Source organism: Squalius cephalus (assembly GCF_949319135.1).
Source record: "Squalius cephalus genome assembly, chromosome: 8".
NCBI lineage: Eukaryota > Metazoa > Chordata > Actinopteri > Cypriniformes > Leuciscidae > Squalius > Squalius cephalus.
This window is the reverse complement of record NC_137129.1, coordinates 45,299,119-45,319,133: the sequence shown is the minus strand read 5'-3', so window position 1 is coordinate 45,319,133 and position 20,015 is coordinate 45,299,119. Positions and strand designations below refer to the sequence as shown.

Sequence of the window (20,015 nt, the reverse complement as noted above, 5' to 3'; positions counted from 1 at the left end):
GTGTTAACCCAATTTTGGGTCAAATATGGTCTCACCCAACGTTGGGTTAAAAATTTTGGTTTAAATTTTTTTTAATGTAACCAATGCAATTTGTCCATTTTTAAATTGCATTTTTGTCCATTTTTGATTTTGTCCAAAATGCAATTTGTCCATTTTTAAATTGCATTTTTTAACCCAACGTTGGGTGAGACCATATTTGACCCAAAATTGGGTTAACACAACCCAGCAGTTTTTAGAGTGTACTATAGCTTACTGGGCTTACAGAGACTTAATATTTTTAGACTTAATATTTACTATAAACGATAATGGATTTCTATACATTTAACATCAAATGACCACTTTGGTTGTAAGATTCAGATAATTATTTAAAAGCTAGACATTTAAAATGAGAATAAGAAAGAAAAGTATTTCTTTGTGCCCCCCTTTCCTTGGTAATGCCCTACCTGGCCCCCTGGCAAAACTTTGCTAGACCCGCCCCTGCACAGTTACCAGCTGTCAGCTATGTAGAAAAGGATCCTGGTGTTATTTGTCTCTCAGAAACAGTTCATAACTTCCCTTCAACTCATTCATGTCACCTAAAAGATAAACCTGTTTCTCCATCACCTGTTCAGCTCTGATGATTCAATAAGGACATCTCCTGGTTTCACCTTTATGTTTCTCTCTCACATATCCAAACCGATCATGACTAGCAGCTTTTATGGCTGTGGCTCCAGCAAACAGCTGATAAAGCGATCAGCTGATCAACAGGAGAAGGAGGGGAGAGAATGAGAGAAGCCGAGGCAGCTGCGCAGCGTAAAGACACAGGATAACTCCAGCTTTGTGTTTTTTTTTTTTTTCATTCTAACTGAAATACAGGACAAATCGCGTTCCTTTTCACCTCAATACGTAACGCATAATATTTTCTCTGAATACGGGACGATTACGTTTTTTACGTTTGGCAACCCATACTAACTGCTAACCTTATCAATAATTCACTCTCAGTAACATCATAGCACCAGCATAGAAACTCTGTCATCATGCTAACTAGTACACAGTATAGGAGTTATTGTAACTGACTGTAAAAAGTTAGCAAGCACAACGAAAATAAGCTACACCTAAACTTGGTTTATAATCTGACCCAGATAGACAGCAGGCAGGCAGCTCATAGCTTCTTAATCTTACTTACCTCAAGTTCAGTTCTGCCACTTGGACCGGCGGCCGCCTCGGGTCTCTCCTCCTCCTGCCTCCCCTTTCCCTCTTCCCTTTGCTGGCCTCCATCACTTGCTAATTTTACTGAAGTGGAAGCTCCACTATAGCCACCAAACAACTGTGATTTTTTAGCACATTTGGCAGCATCTGCCTGAAGGGCTAGTTTCTTTTTGGCCCTAATTTTTTCGGCTCCTCCTGCTCCTTTGCGTTTTTTGTTCTCCATTTTTGTTCAGCAATGATATGTGATTGCTGAGCCGTTGCAAGGGGGAGGGTGCATCTGACCTCCTCGGCAGTAATTGGTCCAGCCCAGAGTCGATCATGACCAATTGGCCAATCCACCACCTTTAAACGATGCCCAATTGGCACTAAGGGGCCTAAAGTGTGCCAAGAAAACATCCCCCACACCATTACACCACCACCACCAGCCTGCACAGTGGTAACAAGGCATGATGGATCCATGTTCTCATTCTGTTTACGCCAAATTCTGACTCTACCATCTGAATGTCTCAGCAGAAATCGAGACTCATCAGACCAGGCAACATTTTTCCAGTCTTCAACTGTCCAATTTTGGTGAGCTCGTGCAAATTGTAGCCTCTTTTTCCTATTTGTAGTGGAGATGAGTGGTACCCGGTGGGGTCTTCTGCTGTTGTAGCCCATCCGCCTCAAGGTTGTGCGTGTTGTGGCTTCACAAATGCTTTGCTGCATACCTCGGTTGTAACGAGTGGTTATTTCAGTCAAAGTTGCTCTTCTATCAGCTTGAATCAGTCGGCCCATTCTCCTCTGACCTCTAGCATCAACAAGGCATTTTCGCCCACAGGACTGCCGCATACTGGATGTTTTTCCCTTTTCACACCATTCTTTGTAAACACTAGAAATGGTTGTGCGTGAAAATCCCAGTAACTGAGCAGATTGTGAAATACTCAGACCGGCCCGTCTGGCACCAACAACCATGCCACGCTCAAAATTGCTTAAATCACCTTTCTTTCCCATTCTGACATTCAGTTTGGAGTTCAGGAGATTGTCTTGACCAGGACCACACCCCTAAATGCATTGAAGCAACTGCCATGTGATTGGTTGATTAGATAATTGCATTCATGAGAAATTGAACAGGTGTTCCTAATAATCCTTTAGGTGAGTGTATTTACAATTATATCAAACAGAAACAAAGCACAAACATTTGCTTGACCAGCAGCACATTGCAAAATTATTTATTTACCCACAACTCTCTTTGCAGAACACAGTCCTTGCTCCCCTCGTCTTCCTAACCATTTCCTCCTGCATAAACGGTTTATTTTTCTCCTTTTTGCTGCAAATCAGCGCACAGACAATTTGGATCGCAATCTTCTTGCAGGCTATAATTTTTACAATTTCAATCTTGTGAGAGCTCCGGTCTCACGCACTCGTGATCTTCTGTTATTTCCTTATCACTTCTTGCGTGTGTTTGGTTGTGAAACTTAGTTTGCGGATCAGACAGAAGTTGTCGGCGATTCTTTCTTTTGTAAAGTCGTGCAGTGTGAAACCCCCTGCCGCTGATCCATCGTGCAGTGTGAACACACCAGCAACTGAGTGTTACCCCAGATAGTCATGCAGTGTGAAAAGAACAGTGACCCGACTACTTTGAAAATCGTGCAGTGTGAACTTGGCATAATTTACATTGCAGTAGCAGCGACCACAACTCTTTTGGCCAATGCAATGTAGCTGCTATGCGTTCGAAAGCAACGAAATAAGAGTCTACCTCCGTCTCTCTAAAAGGAGGAACAAGTGTAACGTATTTACTCACATTGGTCGCAGACGCACCAACAGAAGAGGTAGCGGGTGGACTTTGATTCTGTGCAGGTGAAACTGGAACATTCCCTGGCAAACGAGGAGATGGTGGTCTAGACCTGGGCACAGGCACATTAGGTGACGATCTGGCTTGCAATTCCAAACTGCGCAATTTAAATGTATTATCAGCCTCTAACTCAAGAGTCCTAAAATGAAGAAGCTGCGCGTCATAATCCTGTTTCTTTAACTGCAGGTCCAACTCCTTCAGTTTAATAACTAGCATAGGATCAAATCGAGGATGACTATGCTAGAAAAAGGAAAGGTATCTCCATCTACTGCTGCTTCAGCACCCTTCCCCGTTACTCCTTCCACAGATTCATCTGGCAAAATTCTAGCCTCCACCAGTTTGCTGTGCAACTCTTCTTTAACCAATCGTTTTGGCCCCTCCTTATGAACAACAATAGCCCATTAAAGAAATCTGCAATTTGTAACAAATCAGCTTTACGACACTTATTAAATTCCTCCGTGGCAGGAGACAACGTAAACGACGTTAAATCAAATTCCATGCTTATGTAACGGGCGTGCTTTGTCTTTAACAGTTTTATGTTATATCGGATGCACGTCCATTAACCCTTGTTCTGCGTTGTGTTCTTGTTGTAACGAGTGAAGAAAGGACCCGGACCACGACCAACTGCTGGTTGCTCTTTTAATGAAGGCAGAACAGTGGATTTGTCTGTACAAATCACAAAAATATTCATAAGGCTGTTACATGCAGTCTCCTCCACACAGATCTCAAGCTCCTGTTAGCAGATAAACACACAGAAAACCCTGTAGACTAGCACGTGGAAACATGTCTAACTTTACTTTAAAGCTTGCAAAAAGTCTGTTTACAAGGTTTATATTCGATTGACACATTAACTGCATGTTCACAACCTCAAAACTAATATTTATACATGAATAAAACAAGGTTTGTATCGTCCAAAAACTGAAATAAGTGTTTAAAACTGACGTGCAAAATAATACATTACCTCCTCTCAGCTGGCCTAGCGCAGACTGAAAGAAGCGCATAAATGATGACACAAGGCCTGCAACCTCTTAAAGTGACGGTACAGGTATTAACACCATGGTCTGAATATAACATTCAGGCATAAATACTGGCAATAAAACAGATCTTAAACAAAGAAAACAATGTTCCTCAGGATTTGGTGACATTTCAACCGTAAAAGTAAAGATATCATTTCAACCTGGTTACACTTATACTTCTCAAATTCGTCACGCACCAAAGAAAAATTACCAGACAACAAATGCTTGTATAACTAATATCAACTACCTTCAATGATATAGGACGAGCCCCCCATTTATGTTACGGTCCCTGGTCTAGGTCAGGGATGTAACATAAACAACAAAACAGTACTTAGACTTTTTTTATTGTCTTTTCCTGCTCTCTTGTTTGTCTTCAGAGCGGTGCACTTCACATTTTACAAAACAATCTCTTGAAAAGAAAGAATCAAACAAACAAGGAAAAGATTCGAAGCAAAAATCTTCAGGGGTGAGCTAATGCCAAAACAATAAACAAACAGAAACAAACTTTCCCACAAAAAACTAACTTCCCTATGAATCATAAAATAAAAGAAACAAAACATACAATAACGTACCCTATCTCCTTATCTAACCAAAGCAGGAGAAAAAGTAACGGCCTTTTGGCCTACAAAGAAAAACAAGGCACGAACAGATCACACTGTATCACTAGTGACTAACAGCACTGTTACAGTTTTTCTCGATTGCTTAAACACATTTCTTGAAACTATGCCTCGTATTCTCAAAACTGTAAACACAAATCCATAACGTCTCACCCAATTCCCCAAACATCCTATTTTCAGGTCAAAATGAAGCTCTACACTCAAAACCATTCACTCTTGCTGAAAAACCAAACTTTGCCCTCAGACAGAACACACAAGCCCTCAAAATCACACACACTACAACATAGTCTAACACACTGGTGCAATAAATTCAAAACAACATTTCCAAACCGGGTAAGTTATGTTGCTTGTGGTTCCCCCCCTCACAAACCTTTTCACATGATGAACACAAAAGACACAACCAATGGATACATTGGCACATTTTTATTCATTCATATACTACACAGTACAACACACACACACACACACTTTTTTTTTTTACTCTCTCCTCTACTTTTTTTATTTACTTACAGTAAGATGTGTGTGACCAATATATGACAGTAAAAGAGCACACACAAACCTTATTCTATTATGGAATTGTATTGGAATGGTAAAGAGTGCTGTTACGTGACAGGAAGGCCTCCACTCAAGGAGACAATATGATGAACACGTCTAAGAATGTTTCACGTATGGTTGAAATACCATCATTTGCCTAGAAAGATAACATTCTGGGAGTCAAGACTATAAAGGATGAAGGATGCCCTCCCTTCACTGTCACACTCTGCAGCCACTCTGTGTGACTGTACGACTGCTGGCCTTTTCTTGCAATAAAATACACCTCATCAAAGACAATTGGAAATGTTTGTCTTTTATTCAGTGATAGAATTTTGTTTGCCACCACACCTCCATGAAGCTTCTCGAGGCGACAGTAAAACTCAAATTTGGCCTTACTCGTAGCCCAGCCTCCCTCATAGTCATACCATTGACAAAGACATGGGCAACTAGAGTGGCTTGAATTTCATCTGAGACTGCTTGTCTTCTTGCCCTTGCCCTTCCTCCTCCTCCTCCTCCTCCTCCTCCTCCTCCTCCTCCTCCTCCTCCTCCTCGATCTCTTCCTTCATGTCTTTCTGGATCCATTGTTCCAAAACTCAAACTGATTTGGGCCCTTTTATCTATCTATTGAGGATCTGATTGATGTGTGTTAAATTTTGACTCTTAGTGTTTCCACTTGGGTAATTGTGTGCTAACTGAGCTGAAGCTGTGCTGACTTGAGTGAACAATATTGAATGCTAGTGCTTTATACATGACAACATGGTCTAGACAATGAGAAATGAAGGGATTTGTGTGTAGAGTTTTGCAGTGACAGTTCAACAAATTTGACTCATGTGTCAAAACAGGGAATAGTGTTTATAGTTTAGGGAAATGGGTGTGCTTTTTGATAAATGGCATTATGGTTTTGAAATTTTAGTTCAAAAGCCTGGTTATAGTGTTTAAGCAATCGAGAAAAACTGTAACATAAAGAGGAGCACAGCAATCACAAGCTATTGTGCTACATGTTCACCAGCTAACACACAGTACAACAACAAGTGCCGTCAAAGAGGCAGAGAGCTCCATCCAGAGGAATTCTGGGGTCCAGGCCTCTTCTCTGGTCCAACCAGCAACAGCTTCTCATTATGTCCAGGACCAATCCTACAGGAGGAGAAGACAACAGCAGAAACCACAACAGACAAAACGTAACAACATAACAAAGTATATTTTACACTTTAAGTGAACGTAAACAGATGGGGAAAATAAGATGCGTGTCAATATATTTCATCTGTGCCTTAGGTTTCTAAGAGGACAGCAGTGTTGTTAATGTTAATATAAATCAAACAACAAAAGAAAAAAGAAAATCATTACATTTACATTTTAATGCATTTAGCAAACGTTTTAGCCTAATCGACTTCCCTAACAAAATCACTCACGGCTGTTGTCTTAACTTTTGTAGCTTTAATAAGAATCAATATTTAAATCATACAATGAAGACTATGCAATGTTTTATTTGTACTTTTTTAATTAAATTTCTGTGGTTTTTCGTGTTGATAATCTCCTGATTGTTTTTTACTTTGCGTTATTGTTTATTAAAGGTTTACTACCGTGACTATATATTGGTATCATGATATAAGCCTAGTTCAGGATTGATGTGAAATGTGTTTGTGTGTCACATTAATGTCAGCAGAACCACAGTAAAACCTTCAGTAAAGGCACGGCTGAGATGTTAACAGTGCTTATGGTCTTTGCTGGTTGATCTTTCACAGGTCGTCATCGCTGCATTGGAGAAAACTTCGCCTACGTGCAGATAAAAACAATCTGGTCGACAATGCTGAGACTGTACGACTTTGATCTGGTTGACGGACAATTTCCTGCTGTGAACTACACGACCATGATTCACACACCGTACAACCCTGTGATCAGATTCACACGGAGGAACACACAACCACAGCAGTGACGACAAATTCTCAGTACAAACGTTGAGTTGGTTAACATTCATCAGATTCTGCAGGTTGACTGATTTAGTCTGCCGCCTCTTACTCAGATCTTAAACATTGTGTTTTTTATTTAATAAACCAACAAAATTCAAATAAAAACTTTTATTTTACCCAAACTGAACTGCATTGCCCATATACTCAATGACGCATTTTCAGAAACCACCAATGTTGGCATAGACACATTTGCAATCACACTAGATTTCCAAAATATTGTTGTCTAAATGTAATTGTCTTTAATTGTACCATTTTGCCCAGCATAGTATAAAACAAAACTCACTGTTCCCTGTTAACTTACTTTTTAGCATGCAAATGCAATGAAAAAGTAGAGAAGTTATTTATTTCTTCTTCTCTTTGGTAGAAACTGAATTCACCACTGTCTGTCACGACATCATTCTACAGACTAACCACACAAGCTCTACTTCTGCAGCGTGAAACCACACAAAAACTCCTGCCTATATTTCTAACTTTACTGTGCATTTATCAATAATTGTTCTTTCCTATTCCTACTGTTCTACCTCAAAAACACAAACTAACACATCCAAGGTTGCCTAGTTTAAGTTAATGCATTCATTATTCATGTAGTCCAAACACAAAAGGATTAAGTTAACTTTCATTTTACAAACATAAGCAAAGTGAACGTAATACAATTAAATGCAAAAGACATTTAAATAAAAATTGGATTTAGGTTCATTCAGTAATATAAAAAAATATTTTTTTCGTCAGTTGTTATTTGTAGGTTATCATTTTTTTCTGTGTTTCATCTGTGGTGAATGTGATGCAAAGCTGTGGGAGGGATTAAGAGCTGAGAAGATCTATTGTAAATCTATCACTCATTGACAATTGCGGCATTTTTGTTGTATTTCTGGAGTGTAAAGAACTTGTACTGGGATTGTAACGAAAGATGATTTAAGACTGTGGGATTATCTGACAGAACATCACAGGTGAGTCTCAATAAGTTCTTATGTAGCTCCTCATTTAATACTAAAACCTCAAAAATATCATCAGATTTACTGTAACTCTGAAGAAGAAAAAAAAAAAAAACATTACTGTAATAAATGAATACTTATTTAGCAAGGATACACTGATCAAATGTGACAATAAATACACTTATAATGTAACAAAAGATGAATACATTTTGCTTTTTTGAAATTTATATTCATCAAAGAATCCTGAAAGAATTTATGTCATGGTTTCCGCAAAAATATGAAGCAGCAAAAACAGTTTTCAACATTGATAATAATCAGAAATATTTCTTGAGCAGCAAATCCGCATTTTAGAATGATTTCTGAAGGATCATGTCAGGGCTCAGACTAACAGTAGCACCAATACGGTGGCACTACCACCTGGTTTGGTAGTAGCAACAATAATGAATTATTAATGATAATATTAATTATTAATATTACATGTTTTTTTTCTCTTGGAACGGAATATTTCACAGTAGCTTGAGGGTATGTTTACATGACAACGATGTAGTAAAAATGGAAGAGTTTTATCTTTGTACAGATGTGACAACATTATAGACCACAGGCCAGTGGTTTCTTTGTAAAGAAAGACTACGCGCCTGCGCACATATGCATTCTTCTACAGATCATTTGCCCCGAACGGTCATGTCTGTAGACTAAAAACGTAATACACATATGCATGCCCGTATCGTTTTCAAAAGTTTGGTTTTCAGACCACCAAAACGGCATTGTAAATGTACGGCCAAAACTCATAAAAAGTTTTCAGTTTTTAGTTGAAAACAGTGTCGTGTAAACAGGCCCTGAGATGCGGATGTAAATGTATTTTCATTACTAAAACATTAATTATCTGTAAAAACTGTAACAACCTAACTTTTATAGAGTACAATATAAATACTTTGAGTTAGAACTCTACTCTTATTCAAATTTGTCTTCCATATTTGCAGATCATGATAACTTGATTTATTAAAACTAGAAAAACTAAATCTTGCACTGACTGACAAGATCTGCAAGCAACACATACACACAATGAACCAGCAGAGTCATTAGGAAAAAAAGCACAATATAAAAGGTGCTGAGCACATGAGGAACAGGTGAACACACAAGCAAAGGACAAGACAAGGATGAAACAAGGGGGCGCGGTAACTGGAAACGAGGAGGCGGGACAAGGCTGGAGGAGGAGCACATGGCCAACACAAACAGAGACAGAGCCATGTGCTCAGACAAGACAAGCAAAGAAGCATTGAACAGAGACCAGACAGACAAGGCAGGACCCTGACAGTAACCCCCAACAGACTCCTCCAGGTATCCACACTGGGCAAAGGAGTCAAATGGGGTAATAACTGGGAGGGTGGGCGGGGTGTTAACATTGGAGTCCCATAACAACCAGGGAACACAAGACGTGGGACTGGGAGGTAAGCAGAATAGTTTGAAACTGCCCAGGGAAGTGCTGGCTTTGGAGGATTATGTTGCTCAGGCAACATCGAGGGCGGGATGGGAACCCGATTAGTGACACCACTAGAGATCGGGGCCCGCTTCACAGGTGGAGAACATATTCAGGGACCATAACTGCACTGGCGGGTTTGACGACTTCTGGACCAACGTGACGTCAGGCACAGCTTCAGAGGCTCCATTAGACTTAGAAGACAGAACATGCTGAAGATTTCTGGGATGATGCAGACTTCTTGACTGTGTCGTGACTGGCAGGAACGACCTCAGAGGACATGACCAGACTGGCAGGAATTCTCCAATTGGGCGAGTCATGGTTGGTGAAAAGTTCAGAGGTGGCCTCCATGCCTATAGCTGGCAGATCAAGACGCCCTGAAATGACCGCCGTGGCCAGATCAGGTGCAGCTTCTGGGGAAGTAACATCACTGGCAGGGTTGGTTTCTGTGGGCATGACTTGACTGGACAGTATCCCGAGACGGTCTCCGTGGCTTTAGCAGGCAGACATGGATGCTCTGGAAGGGCCTCTGTGGCCTGAACAGGAACAGTTTCAGACAGCATGACATTACAAACAGGATCGGTCTCTGGGGGCAAAACATAACTGGATACAATGGACTCTGGGGTGACTTGAGCAGACTCGATGGACTCTGGGGTGACTTGAGCGGACTCGACTGACTCTGGGGTGACTTGAGCGGACTCGACTGACTCTGGGGTGACTTGAGCGGACTCGACAGACTCTGGGGGGACTTGAGCGGACTCGACTGACTCTGGGGTGACTTGAGCGGACTCGACAGACTCTGGGGTGACTTGAGCGGACTCGACAGACTCTGGGGTGACTTGAGCGGACTCGACAGACTCTGGGGTGACTTGAGCGGACTCGACTGACTCTGGGGTGACTTGAGCGGACTCGACTGACTCTGGGGTGACTTGAGCGGACTCGATGGACTCTGGGGTGACTTGAGCGGACTCGACTGACTCTGGGGTGACTTGAGCGGACTCGACTGACTCTGGGGTGAATTGAGCGAACACGACGGACTCTGGGTGAATTGAGCGGACTCGACTGACTCTGGGGTGACTTGAGCGGACTCGACTGACTCTGGGGTGACTTGAGCGGACTCGACTGACTCTGGGGTGACTTGAGCGGACACGACGGACTCTGGGGTGACTTGAGCGGACTCGACTGACTCTGGGGTGACTTGAGCGGACTCGATGGACTCTGGGGTGACTTGAGCGGACTCGACGGACTCTGGGGTAAATTGCTCTGGGGTGAATTGAGCGGACTCGACTGACTCTGGGGTGAATTGAGCGGACTCGACGGACACTGGGGTAAATTGCTCTGGGTTGAATTGAGCGGACTCGACAGACTCTGGGGTGAATTGAGCGGACTCGACTGACTCTGGGGTGAATTGAGCGGACTCGACTGACTCTGGGGTGACTTGAGCGGACTCGACTGACTCTGGGGTAAATTGCTCTGGGGTGAATTGAGCGGACTCGACTGACTCTGGGGTGAATTGAGCAGACTCGACAGACTCTGGGGTGAATTGAGCGGACTCAACTGACTCTGGGGTGACTTGAGCGGACTCGACTGACTCTGGGGTGAATTGAGCAGACTCGACAGACTCTGGGGTGAATTGAGCGGACTCAACTGACTCTGGGGTGACTTGAGCGGACTCAACTGACTCTGGGGTGAATTGAGCAGACTCGACTGACTCTGGGGTGACTTGAGCGGACTCGACGGACTCTGGGGTAAATTGCTCTGGGGTGAATTGAGCGGACTCGACTGACTCTGGGGTGAATTGAGCGGACTCGACGGACTCTGGGGTAAATTGCTCTGGGGTGAATTGAGCGGACTCGACAGACTCTGGGGTGAATTGAGCGGACTCGACGGACTCTGGGGTAAATTGCTCTGGGGTGAATTGAGCGGACTCGACAGACTCTGGGGTGAATTGAGCGGACTCAACTGACTCTGGGGTGACTTGAGCGGACTCAACTGACTCTGGGGTGAATTGAGCAGACTCGACTGACTCTGGGGTGACTTGAGCGGACTCGACGGACTCTGGGGTAAATTGCTCTGGGGTGAATTGAGCGGACTCGACTGACTCTGGGGTGAATTGAGCGGACTCGACGGACTCTGGGGTAAATTGCTCTGGGGTGACTTGAGCGGACTCGACTGACTCTGGGGTGAATTGAGCAGACTCGACAGACTCTGGGGTGAATTGAGCGGACTCAACTGACTCTGGGGTGACTTGAGCGGACTCAACTGACTCTGGGGTGAATTGAGTAGACTCGACTGACTCTGGGGTGACTTGAGCGGACTCGACGGACTCTGGGGTGAATTGCTCTGGGGTGAATTGAGCGGACTCGACTGACTCTGGGGTGAATTGAGCGGACTCGACTGACTCTGGGGTGAATTGAGCGGACTCGACAGACTCTGGGGTGAATTGAGCGGACTCAACTGACTCTGGGGTGAATTGAGCGGACTCGACAGACTCTGGGGTGAATTGAGCGGACTCAACTGACTCTGGGGTGAATTGAGCGGACTCGACGGACTCTGGGGTAAATATGCTCTGGGGTGAATTGAGCGGACTCGACTGACTCTGGGGTGAATTGAGCGGACTCGACTGACTCTGGGGTGAATTGAGCGGACTCGACAGACTCTGGGGTGAGTTGAGCGGACTCAACTGACTCTGGGGTGAATTGAGCGGACTCGACGGACTCTGGGGTGACTTGAGCGGACTCGACGGACTCTGGGGCGAATTGAGCGGACTCGACTGACTCTGGGGTGAATTGAGCAGACTCGACGGACTCTGGGGTGACTTGAGCGGACTCGATGGACTCTGGGGTGACTCGAGCGGACTTGACTCCAAAGTCCTCAGTTGCTCCATCTCCCACTGTGGCAGGGGATCATCCAGACAGACAGAGGGGCCGCATCATTGTACTCATGGCCCTTAGCCATAGTCCTGAAGAACTGGATAAGAGGAGCACATGGCCAACACAAACAGAGACAGAGCCATGTGCTCAGACACAAGACAAACAAAGAAACGTTGAACAGAGACATGGACAGGACCCTGACAATAACATAATACAATTCAATATGTATTTGCCACATTTCTGCCACAATACGATGATTACAGTTAGTGTTACTACAGTAAATCCATAGTAAATTTGTGGGTTGAAAAGCATTCTAACTGGATTGATGTACATGGCGCAGTGTTTCCCCTGTTTTACGCATCAGGGTTGAGAATATCAGCACAGTTTTATCTGACTTAGAGACATTTGTGGCTGGCATTGGAAAACTTTGCACCGAACTCGAACAAGGTTCAAACAAACAGCAATGTTTCGCTCCGCTATTGGTGTGTTTGCCATTTATGTTTCTTAAGTGCAACAATAATGTCTAAATGTATAATTTAGTACATCATTTAGTGTTCCATTTGTAGCCGTACTGAAAGCACCAATGGATAATTCACCTCAGATCTTGAAGTAAAAAAAATGGAAAACAAGAACGTTCAAACTGTCAACTCAATGTGTAACCTGTAGTAACCTTGCTTAAGTGCAAGATTTTGTCTTAAACACATCCAATTTGTTCATCTCCATATAAGCAGATCAGCTGTTTTTAATTACTTCATGACCAATAATACGTTAAAACACACACACACACACACACACACTCAAAAGTAACCCTAAAAAGTTCCATTAAAAAACACTTGTAAGGATGTGAAAAATGTGTTTTATTGCCCATTTTTGGTCCTAATTAAAGCAATAAAAAATAATTGCCACCTGGGTTAGGCTATATCTGTGTCCTTGAAACCATGTGCCCTTAAGTAGCCTTTCATGGGTTATGAAAAAAAAAATTCTTCCTAAGATATTAATTATAGAGCTAATCAGAGCTGTTATGACACAAATCTAGAAATATATTTAAACACCAGCACTTACTCATGCTCTCTCCACAGAAGGTCAAAGATGGAGTCCCAAAACTCCTCCAGATCCTGTAAGAACCTCTTCATCGCAGTGGTTTTGATGACATTTTTCTCAGCAATATTCTACATGTATCATGAGCCGTCAATAAACTGGTTAAACTGTCCAGCCGTTCCCAAACATGATGTCTGCGGAAACATCTGCATCAATGCTCTTAAGACGCCAGATCAAATCCAAATAGTGAACAACACCTGTATGGTGAACTTCACCTCTCTCAGACACCAGTTAACACAAACAGAAGCGGCTTCATCGCAGGGAAGCGATCTAGACACCATTCTCCTGATCTGGATGTGGCCTTTTGGGCAACCGTTTGATTTAGGACTCTGTAGTTCAATGTACGACATCCACGGCTGCCACTTGACAGTTGACAAGAGTCAGTTTAACAAAGCACATGGCGTTTTATTTCATCACAGAGACATCAATGGGGACTTGTCCAACATGCCGAAAGTGCCACGACCTCCATTCCAGAAATGGGTCTGGATGAACATGGAATCTCCCAGTAACTCAGGACAGCGGTCAAATCTAAACAATCTGTTTAATCTGACCATGACTTACAGACAAGATTCAGACATCATGGTCCCTTACGGGCAAATCTCAGAGAACACTGGTGGAAAGAAACATGATGAAATCCCGCATAAGAATAAACTTGTTTGCTGGATTGTAAGTAACTGGAACTCAAACTTTAAGCGGTCGAAATACTATGAAGAGTTAAAAGAACACATTAGTATAGAAACCTACGGAAATCACTTCAACAGGCGCATTAGTAATCAAGATTATTCAGATGTGGTGTCCAGCTGTAAATTCTACCTGTCCTTTGAGAACTCCATCCATAAAGACTACATTACAGAAAAACTGTACAACCCTCTATCTCTCGGCACTGTTCCCGTGGTCCTCGGCCCACCCAGGAAGAACTATGAGGAATTCATACCAGGAAGTGCCTTTATCCATGTGGATGACTTCAACTCCCCCAAAGAGCTAGCTGAACATCTTAAGCTTCTGGACCAAAATGATGATTTGTACAGGCAGTTCTTCACCTGGAGGGAACATTTTGTAGCAAGAGCAAGCATCTTTGGTCCTGAGCAAGCCTGTCATGCTTGCGATCATATCAGAAGAAACAAGAACTATAGAGTAGTTAATGATCTTAACAGCTGGTACTGGGGTTGACAACTGATGTTAACAATGGACTTCAGTCACAGATGCCTTTTCCGTCATGGACAAAGTTTTATTTTTAAATAAAGAAAACAGATGCTTGATTTTGAGTTCTAGTTATGACAATAAATTCTTGATTTCTTGACCAGCATAATTTAGCAAAAATTTTTTTAATTACCCAGAACAATCTGTCCGAGGAATCCCCCCTCCCCCTCCCCCCTCCTTTACCTCAATTTGCACTGTTTACTGGTTTGCACTGGTTTGTTTTATTGTGGCTATTGTGTTATAAGTTAATTTAATTTTAATTTTATTTGAATAGGTTTAATGTGTGTTTAATTAATGTATGCTACTGGATACTTGAATTTCCCTCGGGATAAATAAAGTATATATTATCATCATCATCATCATATCATCATCATCACTTCCGGTTTCGCATTACGCCCAGTGCAGGGAGCCGGAGAAAGCCGAATATTATCTTTTATAGTTGTTTATAGAATCAATTATCCCTTAAAATACTACTAAGATCCATATTACTATCACACGAGTCAATGGCAATTAAATGCACGGATGCATAGTCAGATTAATGAATGAAATACAACTGAATACGAACAGAAGATTGTATTTGACTCATATACGCATACGCAATGACAGTTATGCCTACTGTAAATATAGAGTTACAACTACGATTAGAGTTGTTTGCATAAAATGCACCGTGAACATTCACATATTTGCCCTGAGATAGGCAACAATTTATCTCCATAAATACTATTTTCTCAATTCTGCGCATATATTTTTACTTACATCAATTTTTTACTTACAACATTTACATTTTTAACTGTAGGTACCACAAACAATTTAATAAAGGTAAGTTTGTGTATATTTTACACGTAGTACAATACTGTGCTGCTTATAAACACCAGACAGATAATAATGATTTATGATCTTTACTCATCTCACTTGCACAAAATAAATGGAGTAATAGAAAGCACAGAAACGCACAGGTGAAATACACTGAAAATGATATGCATTTAAAAATTTGGTCGGGTTGAAGTCATCCCTCCGGATCTTCTGCATCCACTCAGCCTGTACCACAGCGGTAATAAAGAAAGAAAGAAAGAAAGAAAGAAAGGTAGCAACCTTATTTCCAGCAAATATTTGATAAATATACCTCTATTGTTAAATAAATTACTTGTATAAGGTTTTGGTCATATTGCCCACTTGTAATCATGTTAAATAATACAATATTGATTATGATTTATGCCGTAATCGAGCAGCTCTATGTCACAGTCTTATATAGGTTTTATTTTATACAAAGCAAACTGCAATGAAGGAAACATTTTGCAAAACAAAGATGTAAGATTAAATCATTCTTTTCAAAGCAAATTTGTCAGTTCGACATTATAAATAAATGATTTACATACATTTGTTTTGTGCACATGAAGGCCTACTGTATTATCCTTGTTGCTCTTGTCATGAAAGTAAAGTTTGCTTTTACTGGAATGCTATTATTTGTGGGTGTCTGTCCTGTCTGAAAATCTGCTATTGAGGTCAATGGAAATACTAATGCAAAACTGCACAGCTCTCTCCGAGTAGCATAAACCTCCCTACAACGCTCAAAGCACAGAGTGTGTGTGTGTGTATGTGTGTGTGTGTTGCTGAACAGTAGTTACCCATCGATGATACTTAACCCGTCAATGGCACTTATAGCTGACCAATAGGCTTCACATGTTTGAGTTGGCGAAGACTTTTTTTTTGCCACATAAACAACTAAGGCATAAGGACTTGCGTTCACACCATGTTGCCACCTCTCACACATTTGCCGTGAGATAAGCTTTCGGACAGGCTCTGTCTCACGCTCTCCCTCTGCCTTAGTAAATCTCACGCCAAATCGCCAACTCTGCTTTTGATATGAAACAAAGTCTCAGCTTTCAAATTTTGTAAGTTTTAATACGAAATTCAAACAATACACTCTATGCACGATCACTTCCGCGTTTTGTCTCAGCCCACCCAGTTGCATCCGGTGCTGCGTCGGAAGCCGTTTTTGCATTCGGTGGAGATAATGGCAAATTACGCTCGCTATTTACAAGAACTTCCAGCGGTTAACGTGAATGATATTAACAATATTGTGAGGCAGTTAACTGTCACACATAAGAGTAAGAAAGAGAAGAAATCCGACTAGCAAAACGGTTCCTAAAATCGCTGTCTCCGTTTCTGAGAAAATTAATTTTGTTCAAAGGTTTTTTTATTGAATGACAACTTTGCAAAAACAATTACTATACAAAGGAATATACATTTTGTTTTTGGAATATACATATCAACATACCCCACCCATATCCCGCCCTCTCACCCAATTACAAACAGACCTGCATTACAAATTCCTGCATGAGATTATTTAAATCACAGTCTAAATTATAATACATAAAGGTGAAAATATTAAGAATGGAAGACACTAAATACACACCTAAAATAATAATAAAAAAATAAAAAAAAAATAAAAGAAATATACAAAATTTAAAAAAAAAAAGGGGGGAGAAAGGGGTAGCTACTCTGATATTGTTGTAGTTGGTTTCTCAAAGAATGTCAAGAAGGGGCGCCATATTTTTTCACATTTATTCTCAGATCCCTGGGTGGTGTAACGCATTTTCTCTAAATTCATACATGACATAATGTCCCTAATCCAATGTGAGTGGGAAGGAGGAGCAGGATCTTTCCACTTGAGTAAGATAGCCCTACGGGCCAATAAAGAGGTAAAGGCTAATACTTTCAGCTTAACTTTAGGCAAGCCCAAATTTGGAGCAATGCCAAAAATTGCAGTAAGAGGGTTTGGCTCAATTTGATGATGAAGAACTTCAGACATCGTTTGAAAGACTGACGTCCAGAACTCATTCAAGGTGGGACACATCCATGAGAAAATTAATTTTAATAAAGTTTTGCCGCTAGTACACTTCGCTATAGAACGCGCTATGCAGAAGTAAAGACGCTGGCTGAGATTCTACTGCAAATACGTCAGTAGCGTTCGTGCATAGAGCGTATAAATACCGTTTTGGCGCACTTACATAACAGATCGCTGTAGCGTCTCAGTCAAATGGGTGGTTAATTATGATTTGACATTTCTAACTTTAATTAGTGTGTAATGTTGCTGTTTGAGCATAAACAACATCTGCAAAGTTATAACGCTCAAAGTTCAAAGCAAAGGGAGATTTTAAAGAAATTGCTTTTTAAGGACTACAACAAACGGCTGGTAGAGACTACACCACATTCCTCCCGGGTCACTTCTTGAATCTTTCCATCATTGTCTGACTCCGGTTTGAACATAAAAGGCTAAAAGTTTTTTAAATTTTCAGTGCATGTGTGCTCCGCATAGACAGTAAAAGAAATGGACACAGCGACCCCATTGGATTCAACGGAGACAAGTGAAGTCAATTAGAAGCTCTCACTTCCTGATGGCTGAGCGACTGCGCAGACTCAAACTGAGCTTGACGACGTAGATGTGACATGAGCAACCCGTCTGTCTTCTAGTAGCTGTGCCGAGAGAAATCTGAATCATTCCCTTCCGAAACTTGCAGAGACGGAGATCGTGAGTAGGAGCTGTCCATGAGCTGGAGCAGGAGCAACTTTTGCAAGTATTCTGATTAATTATTTTGTCATTTTGCCTCCACGTCCCCCCGATTGCCCGCGAGCTTCTCCTCCTGTCCATACGGTAATCTCTCTACTGTGCGACAGAGAGTCGCGTGGTTATGACGCAATCGTTAGCCTATTTTTACAAAAACGGCTTCTACGGGGCCATAACGTAAGATACAAGGTAATGGAGCCTTTTATACATTTTCGTGTTTCTTTAGAAATAAATAATGGACAAATGGAGTCTTCAAACGCCTCAGATGTAAAGTTATTCGCTGTCAAAGTGACGCCAAAATGAATGGGAGTCAATGGAATGCTAACTGCAGGTGATGGTCCGCTAATCAATGGTGGCGCCCGGGGAAGCTTCAGTTTTTTCTGAAACATTGGACCCCTGGTGCTCCGCCCTCTTGCCAGCGTCGGCGACACACGGTCACGTGGTTCATGGAGCTCTCATTAGTTCCAAACAAACCAGTGCTGCCAATACATTTTAATGGCTTTAAGCAAGTATTTGCAGCAATTTTTGGGAAACACTGCAGCATAGTGTGCATTGATTATTATGTCGAAGACATTTACAGTATCATTTTATTCTGGGAGATTGATGGAGAGGCAACATTAATGTTAATGCTTTTCTTGTATTTAACCCTCAGGGATTATTTACTTATTGGTCACACTCAGACTCATTGGTGGTCAAATGTGACAATACACATGAACTATTTTTTAATTAAATAAATGTTCTATATTTTAGTTCAATAATATTTTGAGGAGATCGTTTGGTACTAAATACTATTTGTGCAATAATTATGTTCCATTAATGACAACTTAAAATAATTTTTTTTTTCTAATTTTGTTACAATTAGTGTAGTATTTAAGGTTAAAATGGAGAAAAGGGTTTTCAATTCCAATGCAAAGAGGCAAATTAGAGTCATTTTGTGCCAGAAAAATAATAATTTCCATTTGTAATGCCATGGTTTACCCTCTAGGTGTCTGTATGGCTCTTTAATGAATATACATGCATCTACTAGTCTAGTTGCTCAAAAGAGTATTGCAGGTCATTACTGCTTACTTATTTATAGGTTTTGCATTTGAATAAATATTTAGATATGATAAAACACTAGATTTTTTAAATGTTATATTTAAAAAAGTTAATAACTTTTATACTATTATAATTTAATGATACTCGTATAAGCACACACAAGTGAATATTAAAGGGGTGGTATAATGCCCTTTTCACAAGATGTCAAATAAGTCTCTGATGTCCCCAGAGTGTGTATGTGAAGTTTTAGCTCAAAATACCCCACAGATATTTTTATATAGCATGTTAAAATTGTCAATTTTTGAGGGTGAGCAAAAACGTACCGTTTTGTGTCTGTCCCTTTAAATGCAAATGAGCTGCTGCTCCCGGCACAGGGGGCAGAGCTTCAAGAGCTTGTGTCCTTTTACCTCACACACACATGCACTGAAAATTTCAAAAACTTTTCACCTTTTATGTTCAAACTGGAGTCAGACAAAGATGGAGAGACTCAAGAAGAAGTGACAACATGTAGAAGCAACAGGACATTTCTGAATGGTTAGTTGATGAATTTATGTAGCTGATGTAGAGTGATCTTCTAGTCATTGCTTGGCATATTCAGTCTTGATAATCTATAAATCATGTTCCCGGGGGCGGGGTTTATGTAAATTTTGGGTTTGTGATGTCACTAAGCAGGGAG

The 20,015-nt window shown here is 41.3% G+C and overlaps 1 protein-coding gene across 2 annotated transcripts; it reads left to right on the top strand.

The window, feature by feature from the left end:
* The first annotated feature begins 7,951 nt into the window (after positions 1-7,951).
* LOC307163393 (4-galactosyl-N-acetylglucosaminide 3-alpha-L-fucosyltransferase 9-like) lies at positions 7,952-15,088 on the top strand. 2 transcript variants are annotated; one of them, XM_079879419.1, is made up of 2 exons: positions 7,952-8,100; positions 13,515-15,088. In XM_079879419.1, exon 2 carries the CDS (start codon positions 13,525-13,527, stop codon positions 14,701-14,703), a length of 1,179 nt encoding a protein of 392 aa, XP_079735545.1. In that variant the 5' UTR covers positions 7,952-8,100; positions 13,515-13,524; the 3' UTR covers positions 14,704-15,088. The 2 variants fall into 2 exon arrangements, with proteins under 2 accessions (XP_079735545.1, XP_079735546.1); XM_079879420.1 differs by having other exon boundaries at positions 8,021-8,100; positions 13,518-15,082.
* The last annotated feature ends 4,927 nt before the right edge of the window (positions 15,089-20,015 follow it).